Below are 15,584 nucleotides of genomic sequence, written 5' to 3'. Positions count from 1 at the left end.
ATGTCTCAACAAAGTGAAAATCTTGATTTTTCAGGCCTTTTTAAATTGGACGTTTTAGTTCAGTTTGATATTGTTAAACACAGTTTTTACGAAGTAGGCCTAAAGAAATATTTGGCGTTATCAAGCGACAAGGAGTTGCTTTTTTTGTACATTAATTCCGAATCAGAGAGATTTGATCACGTTTATGACTGGGATTTTGTTGATAATCCAGTTTATTGTATGTGTTTTGAACCAAGTGGAACATGGGTATTGATTATTAGCCAAGAAAAAGTTTTACTTGTACCCTTTTTACCTCGATTCATACCGCAAAATACTTTTGATTGTAAATGGTCACTATCAAGTGTCACAGTCTTACCTCTTCCTGAAATCCCAGAAGCTGTAGCCGTTGTCTGGTGGTTGACAAAAGAATCTGAGAATATTATTATCATTGCAACAAAAGTAATTGTGGTAACAATAAATACATTTAAAACAAACTGATGAACGAGATACTTATGAGATGCATATTTTTTGTTTTTCAGTCAGGATCAGTGATTTTCTACTCTTTGGAATCACAGTGTGTTGTTGGAGAAACTAAAGTACCAGATGATATTTTTGATCTGCAGATTTGCTTCGATGATTCTCTTGACCTTCTTGCTCTACTTGTAAGTGTTTTGCTACTACATGATGTAAATATATATAATAGTAAGAAGGATATTCAATACATAAATCATGTTAATGGAAGTACCTATCTTTGTATCTATACTTAAAAGATTTTAATTTGTTATAGATTTCAAAAGGCCCAACTCAACAATGGAAGTTGGTGCTTGAACATAGATCTTTTGGCTACAACTGGCTACAACAAATGAGAACACAAATTGATAGAGACAAGAAAGATAGTTTCATGTCTTACATTAAACAATTGTCTAAAGATAAAATCACATTCTTTACACAAAGTGGTTCTAAAGGTAAAGATTGATTTTGTGTTTTTTCTTTTTGATTATTTCATTCAAAAATCTTATGCCTAAATTATTATTATTTATATATTTTTTTCTACTAGAAAGTTACATAGGTGTGCTGTATTATTTAATGATCTATTAATAATAAAATTAAAGCATATATATTATAGGTTTATTTTTGTTTTAGATGAAAACAAACCACAAACAGTGGAATATCTTTTAAAACCGATAGAGTATTTGCCAAATTTCCGGAAAAATTCTAATAGTTGGGCACTAAGTGCACAGTATGTAAACGGAAGACATTTTTTAACTGCTTTTGAAATTAATGAAGGAATAATTATAGTAAGTATATCTTACCAATTGCTAACTTTACTTCATTTAAATACATAAATAACTTCTTTACAAATGTCAAAGGGGTTGTCCAAAAGCTATGTGTATATGAAAAAGAACTTAGGGGTCACCAAACTGCCATCTTATAAATAGAAAAATAAGTGAAAAAACACAAAGAAATGGTCTTAAAAATAAAGATATTTTAAAATCGTGATTTATAATACTATAAATATTTATCGTACGCTATTTGGCCTTTAACATTACTTTTTAATAAAAAATATGTATTTTTAATTCATTTGCAGCTTGAAAGTCCGGCTGAAGATGCACCTTCTAGAACCCTTAAGCCCCATATTAAAAAAGATGGATTGTATGTTCAAGGCTTGTGGTCTCAAAGATTGGTTTATCTTATTAGAAAAAATCAACTAGAAATACATAGTGCTCAGTTCTCACAGTGCCAGGTAAATATATGTACCATATAATATATTAAAAAAAAAACTGCTGTAATTAAAAAAAAAAAAAACAGGAAAAAAGTATAAGTCTCCAATTACTATAACTATTTTAGTGATCTTAAGTCATATTGGAAGGAACATTAGTAATTTGTGGCTAGTTTTAATATGCTATCTTTAAATTTGTTTCTTAGACATAAATTTTTTAAATAAGCACTTTCAAATTGTGTCCAAAATCTATCACTTGCAGGCAAAACAAGAGATAGATAGATGATTAAAAATGGCCTTTAGACAATAAATACCAAACATTTTAAGTTATTGTGTAATCATTTGTAATTATTTATATTGTGTTACATAATAATTTAGCATTGTAATAACCACAGATTATAGAAAATTGTAATACTCAATTCTTCCGATTTACTTTAGTAATGAAATTCATTCCAAATATAATATTTTAACTGAACAATAACTTTTTTTTCATTGATTGTGATTAATTAGCAACAAAAAAAAAATCTTTTTATTTCTATAGGGTGAAACACTACTTGGAATAAAAAGAGATTTCTCAGAACTGTGGGCGGCGGAGCTTATTGGTGATGTTCAACACGCATATTTGATGTCTGCAAAAGAGCCAACGTCTGTGACTACAGGGTGGAAGGAACCCACTTTTATGTGTGACTTGCAACTGCCACGGTTTACACTGGAGCCATGTCTCATTGTGACATCATGTGGTGCTTACATATTAAATACTGTGTAAGCGTAAATTTTACCTCAGATTATAATTACAATTTTATTATTACTTTTTATAATTACTAGGGCTACACTATAGTATTTTATTATTATTTTGTTCTATAACACACAGACAGTCGTCTGTTCCTATGGTAAGCAAGTTAATGCCTGTGTATTATACCATATAGGTAACAGGCGACTGATATAGTTACATATTTTTTTTAAATAATACTAATAAATAATAATACTTATCTTATATGTAAAGTTCTCGTGTCACAATGTTAGTTAAAATACTCCTCCGAAATGTCTGGACTGATTTTTATGAAATCTTGTGTGCATATTGGGTAGGTCTGAGAATCAGCCAACATCTATTTTTCATTTTATTATTTGGATTAAAGGGGCTAATAACATAAATGGCAAAACAACATTTGCGGGGTCAACTAGTATCTATATATTAATATTTGAACCAAAACTTTACACTTTTTTTAAAGTGCGCGGACGGAGGAGTATAAAATTTCGCTCACTTATAGACATAGAGAAGAAGTGCAGAATGCAATTTTTTTTTAAACTATGCGTATAAATATATTAAATCAATAAAAAAAAAAAAAAACATTACACACACTATCATGTTCACAATGCATATGTTATACTGTTTTGTTGATTGTCAATGTCTGCAGTCAAATTGAAAAATTTAAAAAAAGGTTCTTTATTTTCACATTTTTTTGGTTTTCTTTAATGTCAATTTTTAATTATGGTCGAATATCGACCTCTGGGCGACCACCAGTATAAATAAATACATATATCAAACCCAGACTCGAGGTGGGAATCGAACCCTCAACCCCCGGAGCAGGAAGCGGGGTCACTGCAAACTGCGCCAATATATGTTTTATTTTATACTAGCTGACCAGGCGAACTGCGTATCGCCTAACATAAACTTTATCGTATGGTATGAAAGTTCAAATTGACTTTTAAGTATTATTACAAATCTTTTGTATGGGAGTATAGAAAAGTGTTGTTTTTAGACTTTTTCAGGAAATTTAAAAATTTTTTTTGAATTTTTCTCTCCGTAAGAACCATCCTCGTACTTCAAGGAATATTTTAAAAAAAGAATTAGCGAAATCGGTCCAACCGTTCTCGAGTTTTGCGCTTAGCAACACCTTCAGCGACTCATTTTTATATTATAGATTATATCAAAATAGTAAATAGTACACAGTATTTTGGAACATGAATGTGAAGTGCGTAACGCGAACGTTCCAGATGCGAGCCGTGCGAGTGGCTGGTGGGGCTGATCGCGCGCGGCGGCGCGGGCGCGGAGCTGTCGGCCGCGGCGCTGGGCGCGCCCGTGCCCGTGCTGTTGCGCGCCGCCGCCGACCTGCTGCTGTCGCGCGGCAAGGTGGCGCCCGCGCACTACCTCTACTCGCTCTCCAAGGTCAGTCGCGCACGGTCAGTAGAGGCCGTAGCTATATTCTAGGGCTGCACCCGCGGCAAGGTGGCGCCCGCGCACTACCTCTACTCGCTCTCCAAGGTCAGTCGCGCACGGTCAGTAGAGGCCGTAGCTATATTCTAGGGCTGCACCCGCGGCAAGGTGGCGCCCGCGCACTACCTCTACTCGCTCTCCAAGGTCAGTCGCGCACGGTCAGTAGAGGCCGTAGCTATATTCTAGGGCTGCACCCGCGGCAAGGTGGCGCCCGCGCACTACCTCTACTCGCTCTCCAAGGTCAGTCGCGCACGGTCAGTAGAGGCCGTAGCTATATTCTAGGGCTGCACCCGCGGCAAGGTGGCGCCCGCGCACTACCTCTACTCGCTCTCCAAGGTCAGTCGCGCACGGTCAGTAGAGGCCGTAGCTATATTCTAGGGCTGCACCCGCGGCAAGGTGGCGCCCGCGCACTACCTCTACTCGCTCTCCAAGGTCAGTCGCGCACGGTCAGTAGAGGCCGTAGCTATATTCTAGGGCTGCACCCGCGGCAAGGTGGCGCCCGCGCACTACCTCTACTCGCTCTCCAAGGTCAGTCGCGCACGGTCAGTAGAGGCCGTAGCTATATTCTAGGGCTGCACCCGCGGCAAGGTGGCGCCCGCGCACTACCTCTACTCGCTCTCCAAGGTCAGTCGCGCACGGTCAGTAGAGGCCGTAGCTATATTCTAGGGCTGCACCCGCGGCAAGGTGGCGCCCGCGCACTACCTCTACTTGCTCTCCAAGGTCAGTCGCGCACGGTCAGTAGAGGCCGTAGCTATATTCTAGGGCTGCACCCGCGGCAAGGTGGCGCCCGCGCACTACCTCTACTCGCTCTCCAAGGTCAGTCGCGCACGGTCAGTAGAGGCCGTAGCTATATTCTAGGGCTGCACCCGCGGCAAGGTGGCGCCCGCGCACTACCTCTACTCGCTCTCCAAGGTCAGTCGCGCACGGTCAGTAGAGGCCGTAGCTATATTCTAGGGCTGCACCCGCGGCAAGGTGGCGCCCGCGCACTACCTCTACTCGCTCTCCAAGGTCAGTCGCGCACGGTCAGTAGAGGCCGTAGCTATATTCTAGGGCTGCACCCGCGGCAAGGTGGCGCCCGCGCACTACCTCTACTCGCTCTCCAAGGTCAGTCGCGCACGGTCAGTAGAGGCCGTAGCTATATTCTAGGGCTGCACCCGCGGCAAGGTGGCGCCCGCGCACTACCTCTACTCGCTCTCCAAGGTCAGTCGCGCACGGTCAGTAGAGGCTGTAGCTATATTCTAGGGCTGCACCCGCGGCAAGGTGGCGCCCGCGCACTACCTCTACTCGCTCTCCAAGGTCAGTCGCGCACGGTCAGTAGAGGCCGTAGCTATATTCTAGGGCTGCACCCGCGGCAAGGTGGCGCCCGCGCACTACCTCTACTCGCTCTCCAAGGTCAGTCGCGCACGGTCAGTAGAGGCCGTAGCTATATTCTAGGGCTGCACCCGCGGCAAGGTGGCGCCCGCGCACTACCTCTACTCGCTCTCCAAGGTCAGTCGCGCACGGTCAATAGAGGCTGTAGCTGTATTCTAGGGCTGCACCCGCGGCAAGGTGGCGCCCGCGGCAAGGTGGCGCCCGCGCACTACCTCTACTCGCTCTCCAAGGTCAGTCGCGCACGGTCAGTAGAGGCTGTAGCTGCATTCTAGGGCTGCACCCGCGGCAAGGTGACGCCCGTGCACTACCTCTACTCGCTCTCCAACGTCAGTCGCGCACGATCAGTAGAGGCTGTAGCTATATTCTAGGGCTGCACCCGCGGCAAGGTGGCACCTGCGCACTACCTTTACTCGCTCTCTCCTCTCTAATATTTTTTATTGCCTCATATCTTCTAAAACTTTTTATTTATTAAAATATCGTTATGTTCGTCTTGAGAAACAAAGTGTTCTTAGATCTGTGACCGTAGGATGACAAATAAGCGTACCTTATTCACCACAGGAACACAACACTGCTCGAGAACACTATAATTTAGCTGTGTGTGTGTCGGGTAGTTCCAGATTTTGAAATGAAAGGGCTTTCTGTTTAAAATGAGTCTCCGTATTGCTACTTGCTCTCTGATGTGAATACGTGTAGTACCGCTGTGGCCTCTATAAGTTACACCGGTGCATCAAGGGGTTGTGACGACGTGTTGCCGACATTGTGTCGCTGACTTGCTTAAATTTCTATCAGCTCACTCCAAAGGTTATACATGTAGATCATATGAGTATTTTGTGTTTTCTAGAGTCAACCAGACGGCTGGGTAGCTCGCTTGGGCGTGTTTGGACGTCTTCATGAGTTATCCATGTACAAGCAAATGGGTAACGTAGGCAGTCTCGGGAATGCAGCAATTACTGCTAAACTACTTGCATTGCTTTTAAAAATTGGCACAAATAGCGAAGAAAACTTTGATATGTAGGTTTTGATGATATTTTTTAAAATCTTTTTTAAATTAATAAAATGCAATTCCTATTATGAATATAATAATAACGTTGTAGGGAAGTGAAGTTCACAAATCTTGGTACAACGGAACTACAAGAGTTAACTTCCGTTGCTGCTGCTATAGGACTGTGGGATTTGGTTCCAGTATTCAGCTTTCATAGAGGCTATCCCCATTTGCTTCTCAACGCTATTAAAAGTAGAAGTGATATTTGCAGAGGTGCTATTGTGTGTCTGTTGAGACAGAAATGTCTGGTACCGATACTTCTAGAGGAAAATGGACAATGGTTTTTCGACTTTATTGCTGAAAAATGTAACAAATTAGACACAATTATTTTAAAAGTACGTATTCTAATTTATAACATGTACATTTTAAAGTAGATTTATCTGTAGTATAAATTTAATTAAGTTTTATTATTACAGCGTTTATGCTTGTGGTTAAATCCATTGCAAGATCAACTGCGTCCGGTGATGCGCGATTTGAAACAAGGGATTACATCAATTTACGTAAGATTAAATTAATTTTCGTAGTATTATTGAGTTTGACGAAAAACTATATGGAATATCCGTTTTAGACACATTTTTAGTTACAATATTTATTTGTAGTGTACTTTAACTTATGTATATTAATTATAGACTACAAGAATGTTGCAACTTATAGCGACGTTTATGCACGTTGCTAGTGCGTTAGAAGTTCGGCAACCGTGTTTAGAAATCCACACCGATATCGCCCAAAAACCTGAGACGTGGAAAAATCAGTTTACTCCTAGAAGATCTTTATCCTGTGGATTGGGTCACTGGGCAGTCGCAGATGATGGAAACGCAAAAATTATGGTCGCAAATACGCCTGTTAACACCGAGCTAACTGGTATGGTTATAGACGTTGCCTGCGGAAGACATCATACACTTTTGTTGACAGAGAATGGGGTACGTTCAATTATTATAAATTTGTAAAGTATTGTGAGTAATTTTCCACACATCATATGTTAGAATAACATAATGAGGGTAGCCTTACATCTTTTGAAGAACACCAACCACACTTGAGCTCTTTATATACTTATCGAACTTCTAGGGTATCCAATCAGATTAGTGAAGAAAATCGATTGTAATAAAAACTCGGGCGCGTCAAATTATTATGAAATACAGATGTTTCATCTTGATCCTCTCGCCGTACTGATACATAATCCGAAAATTTTGTCGAGAAAATTCCTTAACCTGACGGTTTGGAAAATAAATTGTTTTAAATTTAAGCTTTTTTTACTTTTTAGCACCTCTTATTCGCAATGAAAATGGTCGTCATCCTCTGATCATTTCATTACGAAAATCCAATAGGTCCCGCGACTCGAGTAAATTCCTATTTATCATTTCGGCCTCCACTACCATAAAGTAACCTCGGCGTGCCAGGTGTACGCGGCGGGGGACAACTCGTTCGGGCAGCTGGGCGCGGGCGCGCGCTGGGCGGGCGCGGCGGGCGACGGCGCCAGCGCGGCGGGCGCGCTGCTGCGCGTGCGCGCCGCCTGGCCCGCGCCGCTGGCCGCCGTCGCCGCGGGCCACTACCACTCCGCCGCCGTCGACGTGGGCGGCCGCCTCTACACCTGGGGGTAAGGGACCTCCGAGGACTTCGACCGGCCGACGACGACGAACCCCCTCCCCTATATTTGCGAACGTATGTTATGGACAACCACTTACGAACGGTTCCAATTAGAACATGTCGTGTTCGAAATTTAACTGTCCGTAACCGAAAAAATTATTTTCTAAATTTAAAAACCATACTCGTTGTTCATAGTATCTCATCGTTACTCATAGTAGGAATGTACTGGCAACCCGCGCTGGATCAGCGTCGTGGATTAGGCTCCAATCCCTCTCCTACATGGAGAAAGAGGCCTACGCCCCAGCAGTGGGATCACTTCAGCTTATCGCAGTCCACTGCTGGACATAGGCCTTCACAAGTTCGCGCCAAAAATGGCGTGAACTCAAGTGCTTTGCCCATAGTCACCACGCCGGGCAAGCGGGTTTGTGACCGAGCAGCAGTGGAATATTACAGCCTAAAACGAAATGTGTCCGATAGTAGACTATTAGATGTTGTGCATACATTATTACATTTCTTGCATGTATATTGTGCATTAATTTGTTCTTCTAGAATAGACATTGATCTATTAAAATCGTACTATCTTGAACGACGGTGACCTACGTTGAAAGGTTTCTTATAGCTATAGTCACTAAAACAGTTTGTTTGGTTGACAGTTTTCTAGTTCGCTAGCTTATTTTTTCAGTCTCACTGTTTGCTATCCTCTCCTTCTTTTCAATTCATTTCTGCAAGAGTAACAATACGTTTTCACTGAATGTACCATTTTAGTGGTGAACATTTGATTCACAGATGGGGTGTCCACGGCCAGCTATGTCTTGGAACAATAGACGATCGTTATACTCCTCAATTGGTCACCAAGCTTCAAGGACGGAAAGTGAGTATTATGCCCATTCCTGATGAAATATATGTTTGATATACCTTAGAATATATTTTTAATGAACTTTTTTATGACAGCCTGTAAATATCCCTTCGTTGGTAAAAGCATTTCTCTATTTAAGCAGAAAGATTTAAGCTTCATCTGTCACTAAAGAAATACTGGTTTCCTCATAACTATTCACTTTGTTGTCGAGCATAAAATAAACTTGCATTTGATGAACTTCTTACCATTAATTAGAGGAAAATGTCCACGTAACTTTTGAGATTTACCCTAACGGATACGTTTGATACAAGGTATAGGCAAGTATAACCAATGCTGAATCATTTTTATGTGCGCCTCAGGTTCTGAGCGTGGGTTGCGGCGCGTGCCACACCGTGGTGCTGATGAAGAACGGAGAGGTGTGGGCGAGCGGCGCGGGCGTGTTCGGGCAGCTGGGCGCCGGCGGCCGCGACAAGAGCGCCGTGCCGCTGCGCGTGCCGCTCGCGGACTGCGTCCACCGCGTCGCCGTGGGCTACTTCCACAACGTGAGTACGCGCGGCGTTGCCGCTCCGTGCCGCTGGTGAAGAGCGGCAGGTGTGTGATGAGGCGTTAAAATGATTAATAATTGGCATCGAATGTTATTTCTATTGGCGAAAAACTTTATTGACGAGGTAAGCGAAAGAAGCGTTAACTAAATAATAATTAAAATTGTTTTGTCATTTGTACATATAAAATGAAATATCGGTCAATTCTGTCCATTCACTATTTTTGGAATAGTGAATGTACAGAATAAAGTAATAATAATAATTTTGTGTGTGTGTGTGTGTGTTTTAATAATAATAATTATTATTATACACCCATAACACATTACCGTGTATTTGACAAACACACGCATATCTATATACTCTTTTGTTTACTATTATAGAAGTATGGTCTTTGACAACAGAATCTTAATAATGTTCATACTTATAATTTAAATTGATCATGGTCAAATTTCGAGCACTGAGCGACTACTAGTAATGTTGAAAGCCGTAAAACAGCACGCTCCGACTTCCATTAACGGAGCACATATGCAGTGGAGTAGTAAAGTATCGCGGGCGCCCCCAGCTGGCGCTGACGGCGCGGGGCCAGCTGTGGTGCTGGGGCGCCAGCCCGCAGCAGGTGCGCGCGGCGCACGCGCGGCGCAGCGCCTCCCCCGCCGCGCCCGCCGCCCCCGCCGCCCCCGCTGCGCCCGCCGCCCCCGCCTCCCCCGCCAGCGAGCCGCACCTGCTGCCGCAGCTCGTCGACACCAGCAACGTGCGCGGCCGGATCGTACAGGTTCATGTTTTTTTTATAGCGTAACTAAACAGGTTTTATGGTCGTGCTGTGTGACTACGGCACTAAAGAATTTAGCCACCCCCTCTCTTCCCGTGGGTGTCGTAAGAGGCGACTAAGGGATAACAAGGTTCCACAACCACCTTAGAACTTAAGAAGCCGACCGATGGCGGGATAACCATCTAACTGCTGGCTTTGAAATACACAGGCCGAAGACGGGCAGCAGCGTCTTCGGTGCGACAAAACCAGTACTGCGGTCATCAACCCGCTTGCCCAGCGTGGTGACTATGGGCAAAACACATGAGTTCACGTTATTTTTGGCGTAAACTTGTGGAGGCCTATGTCCAGCAGTGGACTGTATAGGCTGTAATGATGGTCGAAACCGAAACTCAAGTGAACAATGTAACAGTGCATATTGAAGCCGCGTATTTTAAGCATTTGTTTGCACATACATAAACAACATTCGTTTTGATATCACACTTTATCTACAATATTTTTAAAATTATATTTACTTCTTGAGACCTAAGCCAGACGCGCGATGGGCGGCTAAGTTAGTAAAGAACGACCTTTAATATATTTTTTTATGTAAAGTTTAAACTATATGTGTGTATGTATTGTGTTACAGATAGCAGCTGGGTGGCATCACTCGTGTATAATCAATAACGTTGGAACCGTATACTCCTGGGGCTTGAACTTTGACGGACAATTAGGTATCGTTAATTTCAAAAGATTGTTTAATCAACATAATCAGAAATTTTAGATCAGTATCTACTTTATCAACCAATAGTTAAGGTTCTAAAGCTCTAAGGTCTTTGGGGTTTAGCAATAAAGTTATAAATGATTTTATGTTGAAACTTATATTTCATCATAAATAATCTCAACCGTCGTACGACCTTCAAGATTGAGGTCGATGTAAACTTGACTTTTTTCGTCTTGATTGGTCAATGGACGTAACCTAACGTGTCTAGTCTATCATAAATATCTCGTGTAAAAATTAATTTTTTTTAGATAACACTATATTAAAGTAAGTAATAGAAAAATAATTGATAAATGGTACTGTTTTATCCTGCTGTGTGGCTACGGTAGTAAAGAATATAGCCACCCCCTCTCTTCCCGTGGGTGTCGTAAGATGTGACTAAGGGATAACACAGTTCCACTACCACCTTGGAACTTAAAAAGCCGACCGATGGCAGGATAACCATCCAACTGCTGGCTTTGAAATACACAGGCCGAAGACGAGTGCGACAAAGCCAGCCCTGCGGTCACCAACCCGCCTGCCCAGCGTGGTGATTATGGGCAAAACACATGAGTTTACGCCATTTTTTGGCACGAACTTGTGGAGGCCTATGTCCAGCAGTGGACTGTAATAGGCTGAAATGATGATGATGATGATGACTGTTTTGTCAACAGGAAGTGGAGATCGTAAACAGGTACAAATACCGACGGAAGTCAAAATTCGAACTGACGTACAACCGGAGGGTAAAACGAACAAATCTCCCGAGAAAGAAGTTCCCGGTGATAAAACGAAAGCTCTGGTCGCGTGCGGCGGAGATTTTACTATATTTATAGACGACGATGGACGGATTTATGCCACTGGAAATATGCACTTACAGGTAGTTATTAAGCATATTCTTTTAAGCTATGTTCAGCTTATAATCCATATCTATAGTATTGGTTCACCGCTGTTAATGAATATCAGTTATCAGTGGGATTTAACTTTTGTTTGCGTTGGTTAGTGTGTGGTATCATTCGCATTTTTTTTTTAAATTTAACTAGGTCGGCAAACTAGCGTACGGCTCACCTGATGGTAAGCAATTACCGTAGCTTATAGACGCCTGCAACACCAGAAGCATCGCAAGCGCGTTACCGACTCCATCCCCAATTCCTCCCAGGAGCTCTGGTCACCTTACTCACCAGCAGGAACACAATACTGCTTGAAAACAGTATTGTTTAGCTGTGGTCTTCTGTAAGGTCGAGATACTTCCCCAGTCGGGTTGCTCCATATTTTGAGCACGTAATTTCCTGCTGTGCCCTACCTCAGTTCTCGCATGCAAGATAATTCCTTGGCAAACGGGCTATCCAATACAAAAATAATTTTTCGATTCGAGCCGGTAGTTCCTGAGATTATCGCTTTTAAACAAACTTTTCAGCTTTATACTATTAGTATAGATTTTTTTCTTTTCAGGCAATTAATGAAAAGGAGAAACCGAACAATCGCGTTATTATGATGAAAACAACGAAACGAGTGATTAAGATACCAGCGAGTAGGTCCAATAACAAGTTTATATTCCAAGCTGTTGATTACATTCACATAATGTTTCCATTTGACATCGACGGTATAAAGAGGAAACCAATTGAACCGAGATTGAATCCTCTAAATTCACTCGCGGATTTCAATAAGAAATCTTGGGCTGATGACGTCATAATGCTTCTAAAACCGTGGATAAATGAGGAGAATCTTAACGGGAACCTAAACATGGCGGCGAAATTGGCGTACCACAGAAAAATGTACTCCGAATGTCTGAAATACTTACTTGATAATTTGAACAGAGGTATTCAGGAAGATCAGTTCTATGTGACTCACCAAGATGATTCAGAAGTGAACCACGTTCGTAAGAAGGATGAGTTGAAAATCGTTATAACAAACATTATGTCGAAACGCATTAAAGATATATCTATGACGATACTAAACGAAGAATCGTACCCTATCATTGACCCCAACTTTTTTAAATCTTTACCGTGTTGCTGTGACGAGTTAAAATATACGACGAAGCAGATCATGCCAAAGTCTGTGACAAATATCATAGATGTAGATCTATCTGTGCAAGCGGCTCAAACAATAGATAAATGTATCAGTCTTTTCCCAGTCGATAGCAAATTGTGGGAAACCTGCTTTAGATACGCTAAAGATTTTTACGTCAGTAACAATTTGGATGTTTCGGAATTGGAAACTGTTTTACGCAAATATATGGAGAGTAACGCGAACACGATGGCAGCGGCTATAATGTATTCGAAGGATTGTGCGCAGTATAGCGAAATATTGACGCCAAAATTTTATTTGAATATGTGCAGCGAAATTTTAGATACTTGGGGTTGAAGACACTAACGACTAAGTGACTTGAGGAAAAGAAGTTGACTTCGCAACTCGTCCGTATATTTAATGTATACGTGATATTTTTGACAATTTAGAAATGATATGATTTTTTAAATAGCATATTGTGACCTTGGTCCAATATCATTTTTGAAACGAATTCCACCATTAAAAGTAGAAATCAGAATACATAACAATTGAAAAGTTTCTATTGGATTTTATAATATTAACATGAGTGTTGTTTGTAAAATGAGTGTTAGATAAAATATACTTGAATGCTTATTAGATTATTGCAGCTAATTATTGTTAATCAATTTTTAAGTAATAAAATACAGTCAGAGTAATAAAAAAAAAAATATAATGAATGTCTGATTAACAAAACAAAAAAAAAAAAAAAAAAAAAAAAGTTCAAGTTATAATAAATAATCTTTTAACATACTGTGTGAAATATGTTAGAAGTGTGTTTTTATTCAAAAAGTTATACTTTTGTAGTGCACAGTTGTGTTTTATTGACATAGAAGAGAGATCATAAGATTAATTTTATAATATGTTAAATTAGGAATGTTAGCACAAACTGCTATTTAGTGTTATTTTGCAATTTATTTCGAAACTAAATAATAAATTTTAATTATTTATGAACCCTTAGATTTAATTTCGGTCGTACTATCTATTGGTGAGTTATAGTAAGAATTCTGCAATGTAATTATCAAGTGATATTACTATAATGTACACAAAATGAGTATCAATTAAATGTATTTGTACGGAATATAGTGTACTTATATAAATGTAAAAGATAAATAATTCAATTAATATCAAAAGAAACAAATTAGTCTGTAACGGCCTCATTGAAAATATACATATTATGTTGAATATCGCCATAAATCAAACTCATGGTTTATTAATTACATTTTATAAATTGTTTTCCCTAAAGCTTGGTTTTCTAGTCAGTAGAAATAGTTGTTATATTGCCATATTTAAATGTTTTTGTATTCTATTTTGCCGTCCACTAATTTATAAAGCCACTGTAAAATTATTTCTTTATTTTGCTATATACAATGTTACGGATTGATCAATATTTGTTATTGTATTGCGTCTTATTGAACTAATTCCGTCGAGTTGCTTGCTTAATATGTGTTGTGATATGTATTTACGATAATTTGCAATAATATTTATCGTATATCATGAAATGGAATTAGTGTTATATATTTTATACGCTGTTTTAGTAAAAATATTTCGAATTTATTGTAAACTGAATTCAAATATTTACATCACTCTAACTTATTATATTATTGTATTTTAAAATCCATTGTTAGTGATAGTTTTGATGTCGTAGTAAGCGATTTACTGTCTACGTAATGATTAAGTTATCGATAGGTATATTAAGTTATGGGTAATATTGATATAACTACAATTTAGCACAACTAGACTTTGTCGTTATGATTTGACACCGTAATTTAATAATTATGAATATTTTTGGTTTGTACCTATCTTTTAAAAAAAGCTATCTGCAAAAACAAGTTTAATTTGTGCATCATAAATCGATATATGTATAATGAAATTTTTCTTAAATATTCACTTCTCTTCGTTTTTGACACGTAATTTATAAAAAAAAAAAATCTTGATTGCAATCAAATATATACTCGCCTTCGACTTGTAAACTTCATAAGTAATTTTTCCACGGCTATAACGCATACAGCGCTCGCAGGGTTGGAATTCCGTGATCAATGTTATTTTGAATAGGTTTTACAAGTTATATAAGAATTTAGTCGGGGCCTTGTCTTTAAGTCGTTGTAGCCGATCCTTTGTTATAAATTGTTTCGACTGTACATATGTATACATTAATTATTATTTGAATCCTACTTAGATGTAATAGCCTTATTTTGTTATCGTGTTATTGTATTATTTTTTAATATTTTTTTTTGACTATAATTTCGTTATTTGTAATAGTTTATTATTTCAATTTATAAAAAGTTATTTTATAAAAATGTTGTATTACGTATAATAAATATTTTCATGGCAGCTAATGTCCATTGGAGATAGGTTTTGTTAATTTGTACCATTTGATTCAAACTACAAAAATCTTAATATACCTCTAACTACGAAAAAATAAGACAGTTAACATAAATCTCCTGATCTGATTTAATGTAGTAGCCACAGTAGTAGCACACTCATATTGTGATTTATTTTACATGAATTCTTGCCCAATTTAGTTTTAGTTTTTACGATTTTACAGTCTTTAGATTGAATGTGTATTACAAGTGAAAATAAATAAATAATAACCCAAAAAACTGAGTTTTATTAAGTGTTCGAATAAAAAAAAAAAAAAAAATGACAACATAAGGTGTTTATTTTGTAAAGCTATTTACAAATAAAATGAATACACAAATATTCACAACATTTACTTCAAGTAAATGC

The 15,584-nt window shown here is 39.4% G+C and overlaps 1 protein-coding gene across 1 annotated transcript; it reads left to right on the top strand.

The window, feature by feature from the left end:
• On the top strand, nt 1-15,457 carry LOC123654287. The gene is made up of 18 exons (XM_045590198.1): nt 1-438; nt 519-641; nt 767-944; nt 1,123-1,277; nt 1,568-1,723; nt 2,241-2,461; nt 3,695-3,866; nt 6,127-6,296; nt 6,380-6,662; nt 6,744-6,827; nt 6,957-7,247; nt 7,725-7,921; nt 8,698-8,782; nt 9,127-9,309; nt 9,872-10,081; nt 10,704-10,788; nt 11,489-11,691; nt 12,264-15,457. Exons 1-18 carry the CDS (start codon nt 1-3, stop codon nt 13,173-13,175), a joined length of 4,146 nt encoding a protein of 1,381 aa, XP_045446154.1. The 3' UTR covers nt 13,176-15,457.
• The last annotated feature ends 127 nt before the right edge of the window (nt 15,458-15,584 follow it).

The sequence above is a fragment of the Melitaea cinxia genome, chromosome 6, assembly GCF_905220565.1.
Source record: "Melitaea cinxia chromosome 6, ilMelCinx1.1, whole genome shotgun sequence".
In the NCBI taxonomy this organism is placed as follows: domain Eukaryota; kingdom Metazoa; phylum Arthropoda; class Insecta; order Lepidoptera; family Nymphalidae; genus Melitaea; species Melitaea cinxia.
This window is presented reverse-complemented; position numbering and strand designations above follow the sequence as displayed.

Coding starts and splice junctions, on each gene's coding strand:
- LOC123654287 (XM_045590198.1), top strand. CDS start 1: ATGTCTCAACAAAGTGAAAATCTTGATTTTTCAGGCCTTTTTAAATTG. Junction 945..1,122: donor TACACAAAGTGGTTCTAAAG/GTAAAGATTGAT, acceptor TTTTTGTTTTAG/ATGAAAACAAACCACAAACA. Junction 1,724..2,240: donor CTCAGTTCTCACAGTGCCAG/GTAAATATATGT, acceptor TTATTTCTATAG/GGTGAAACACTACTTGGAAT.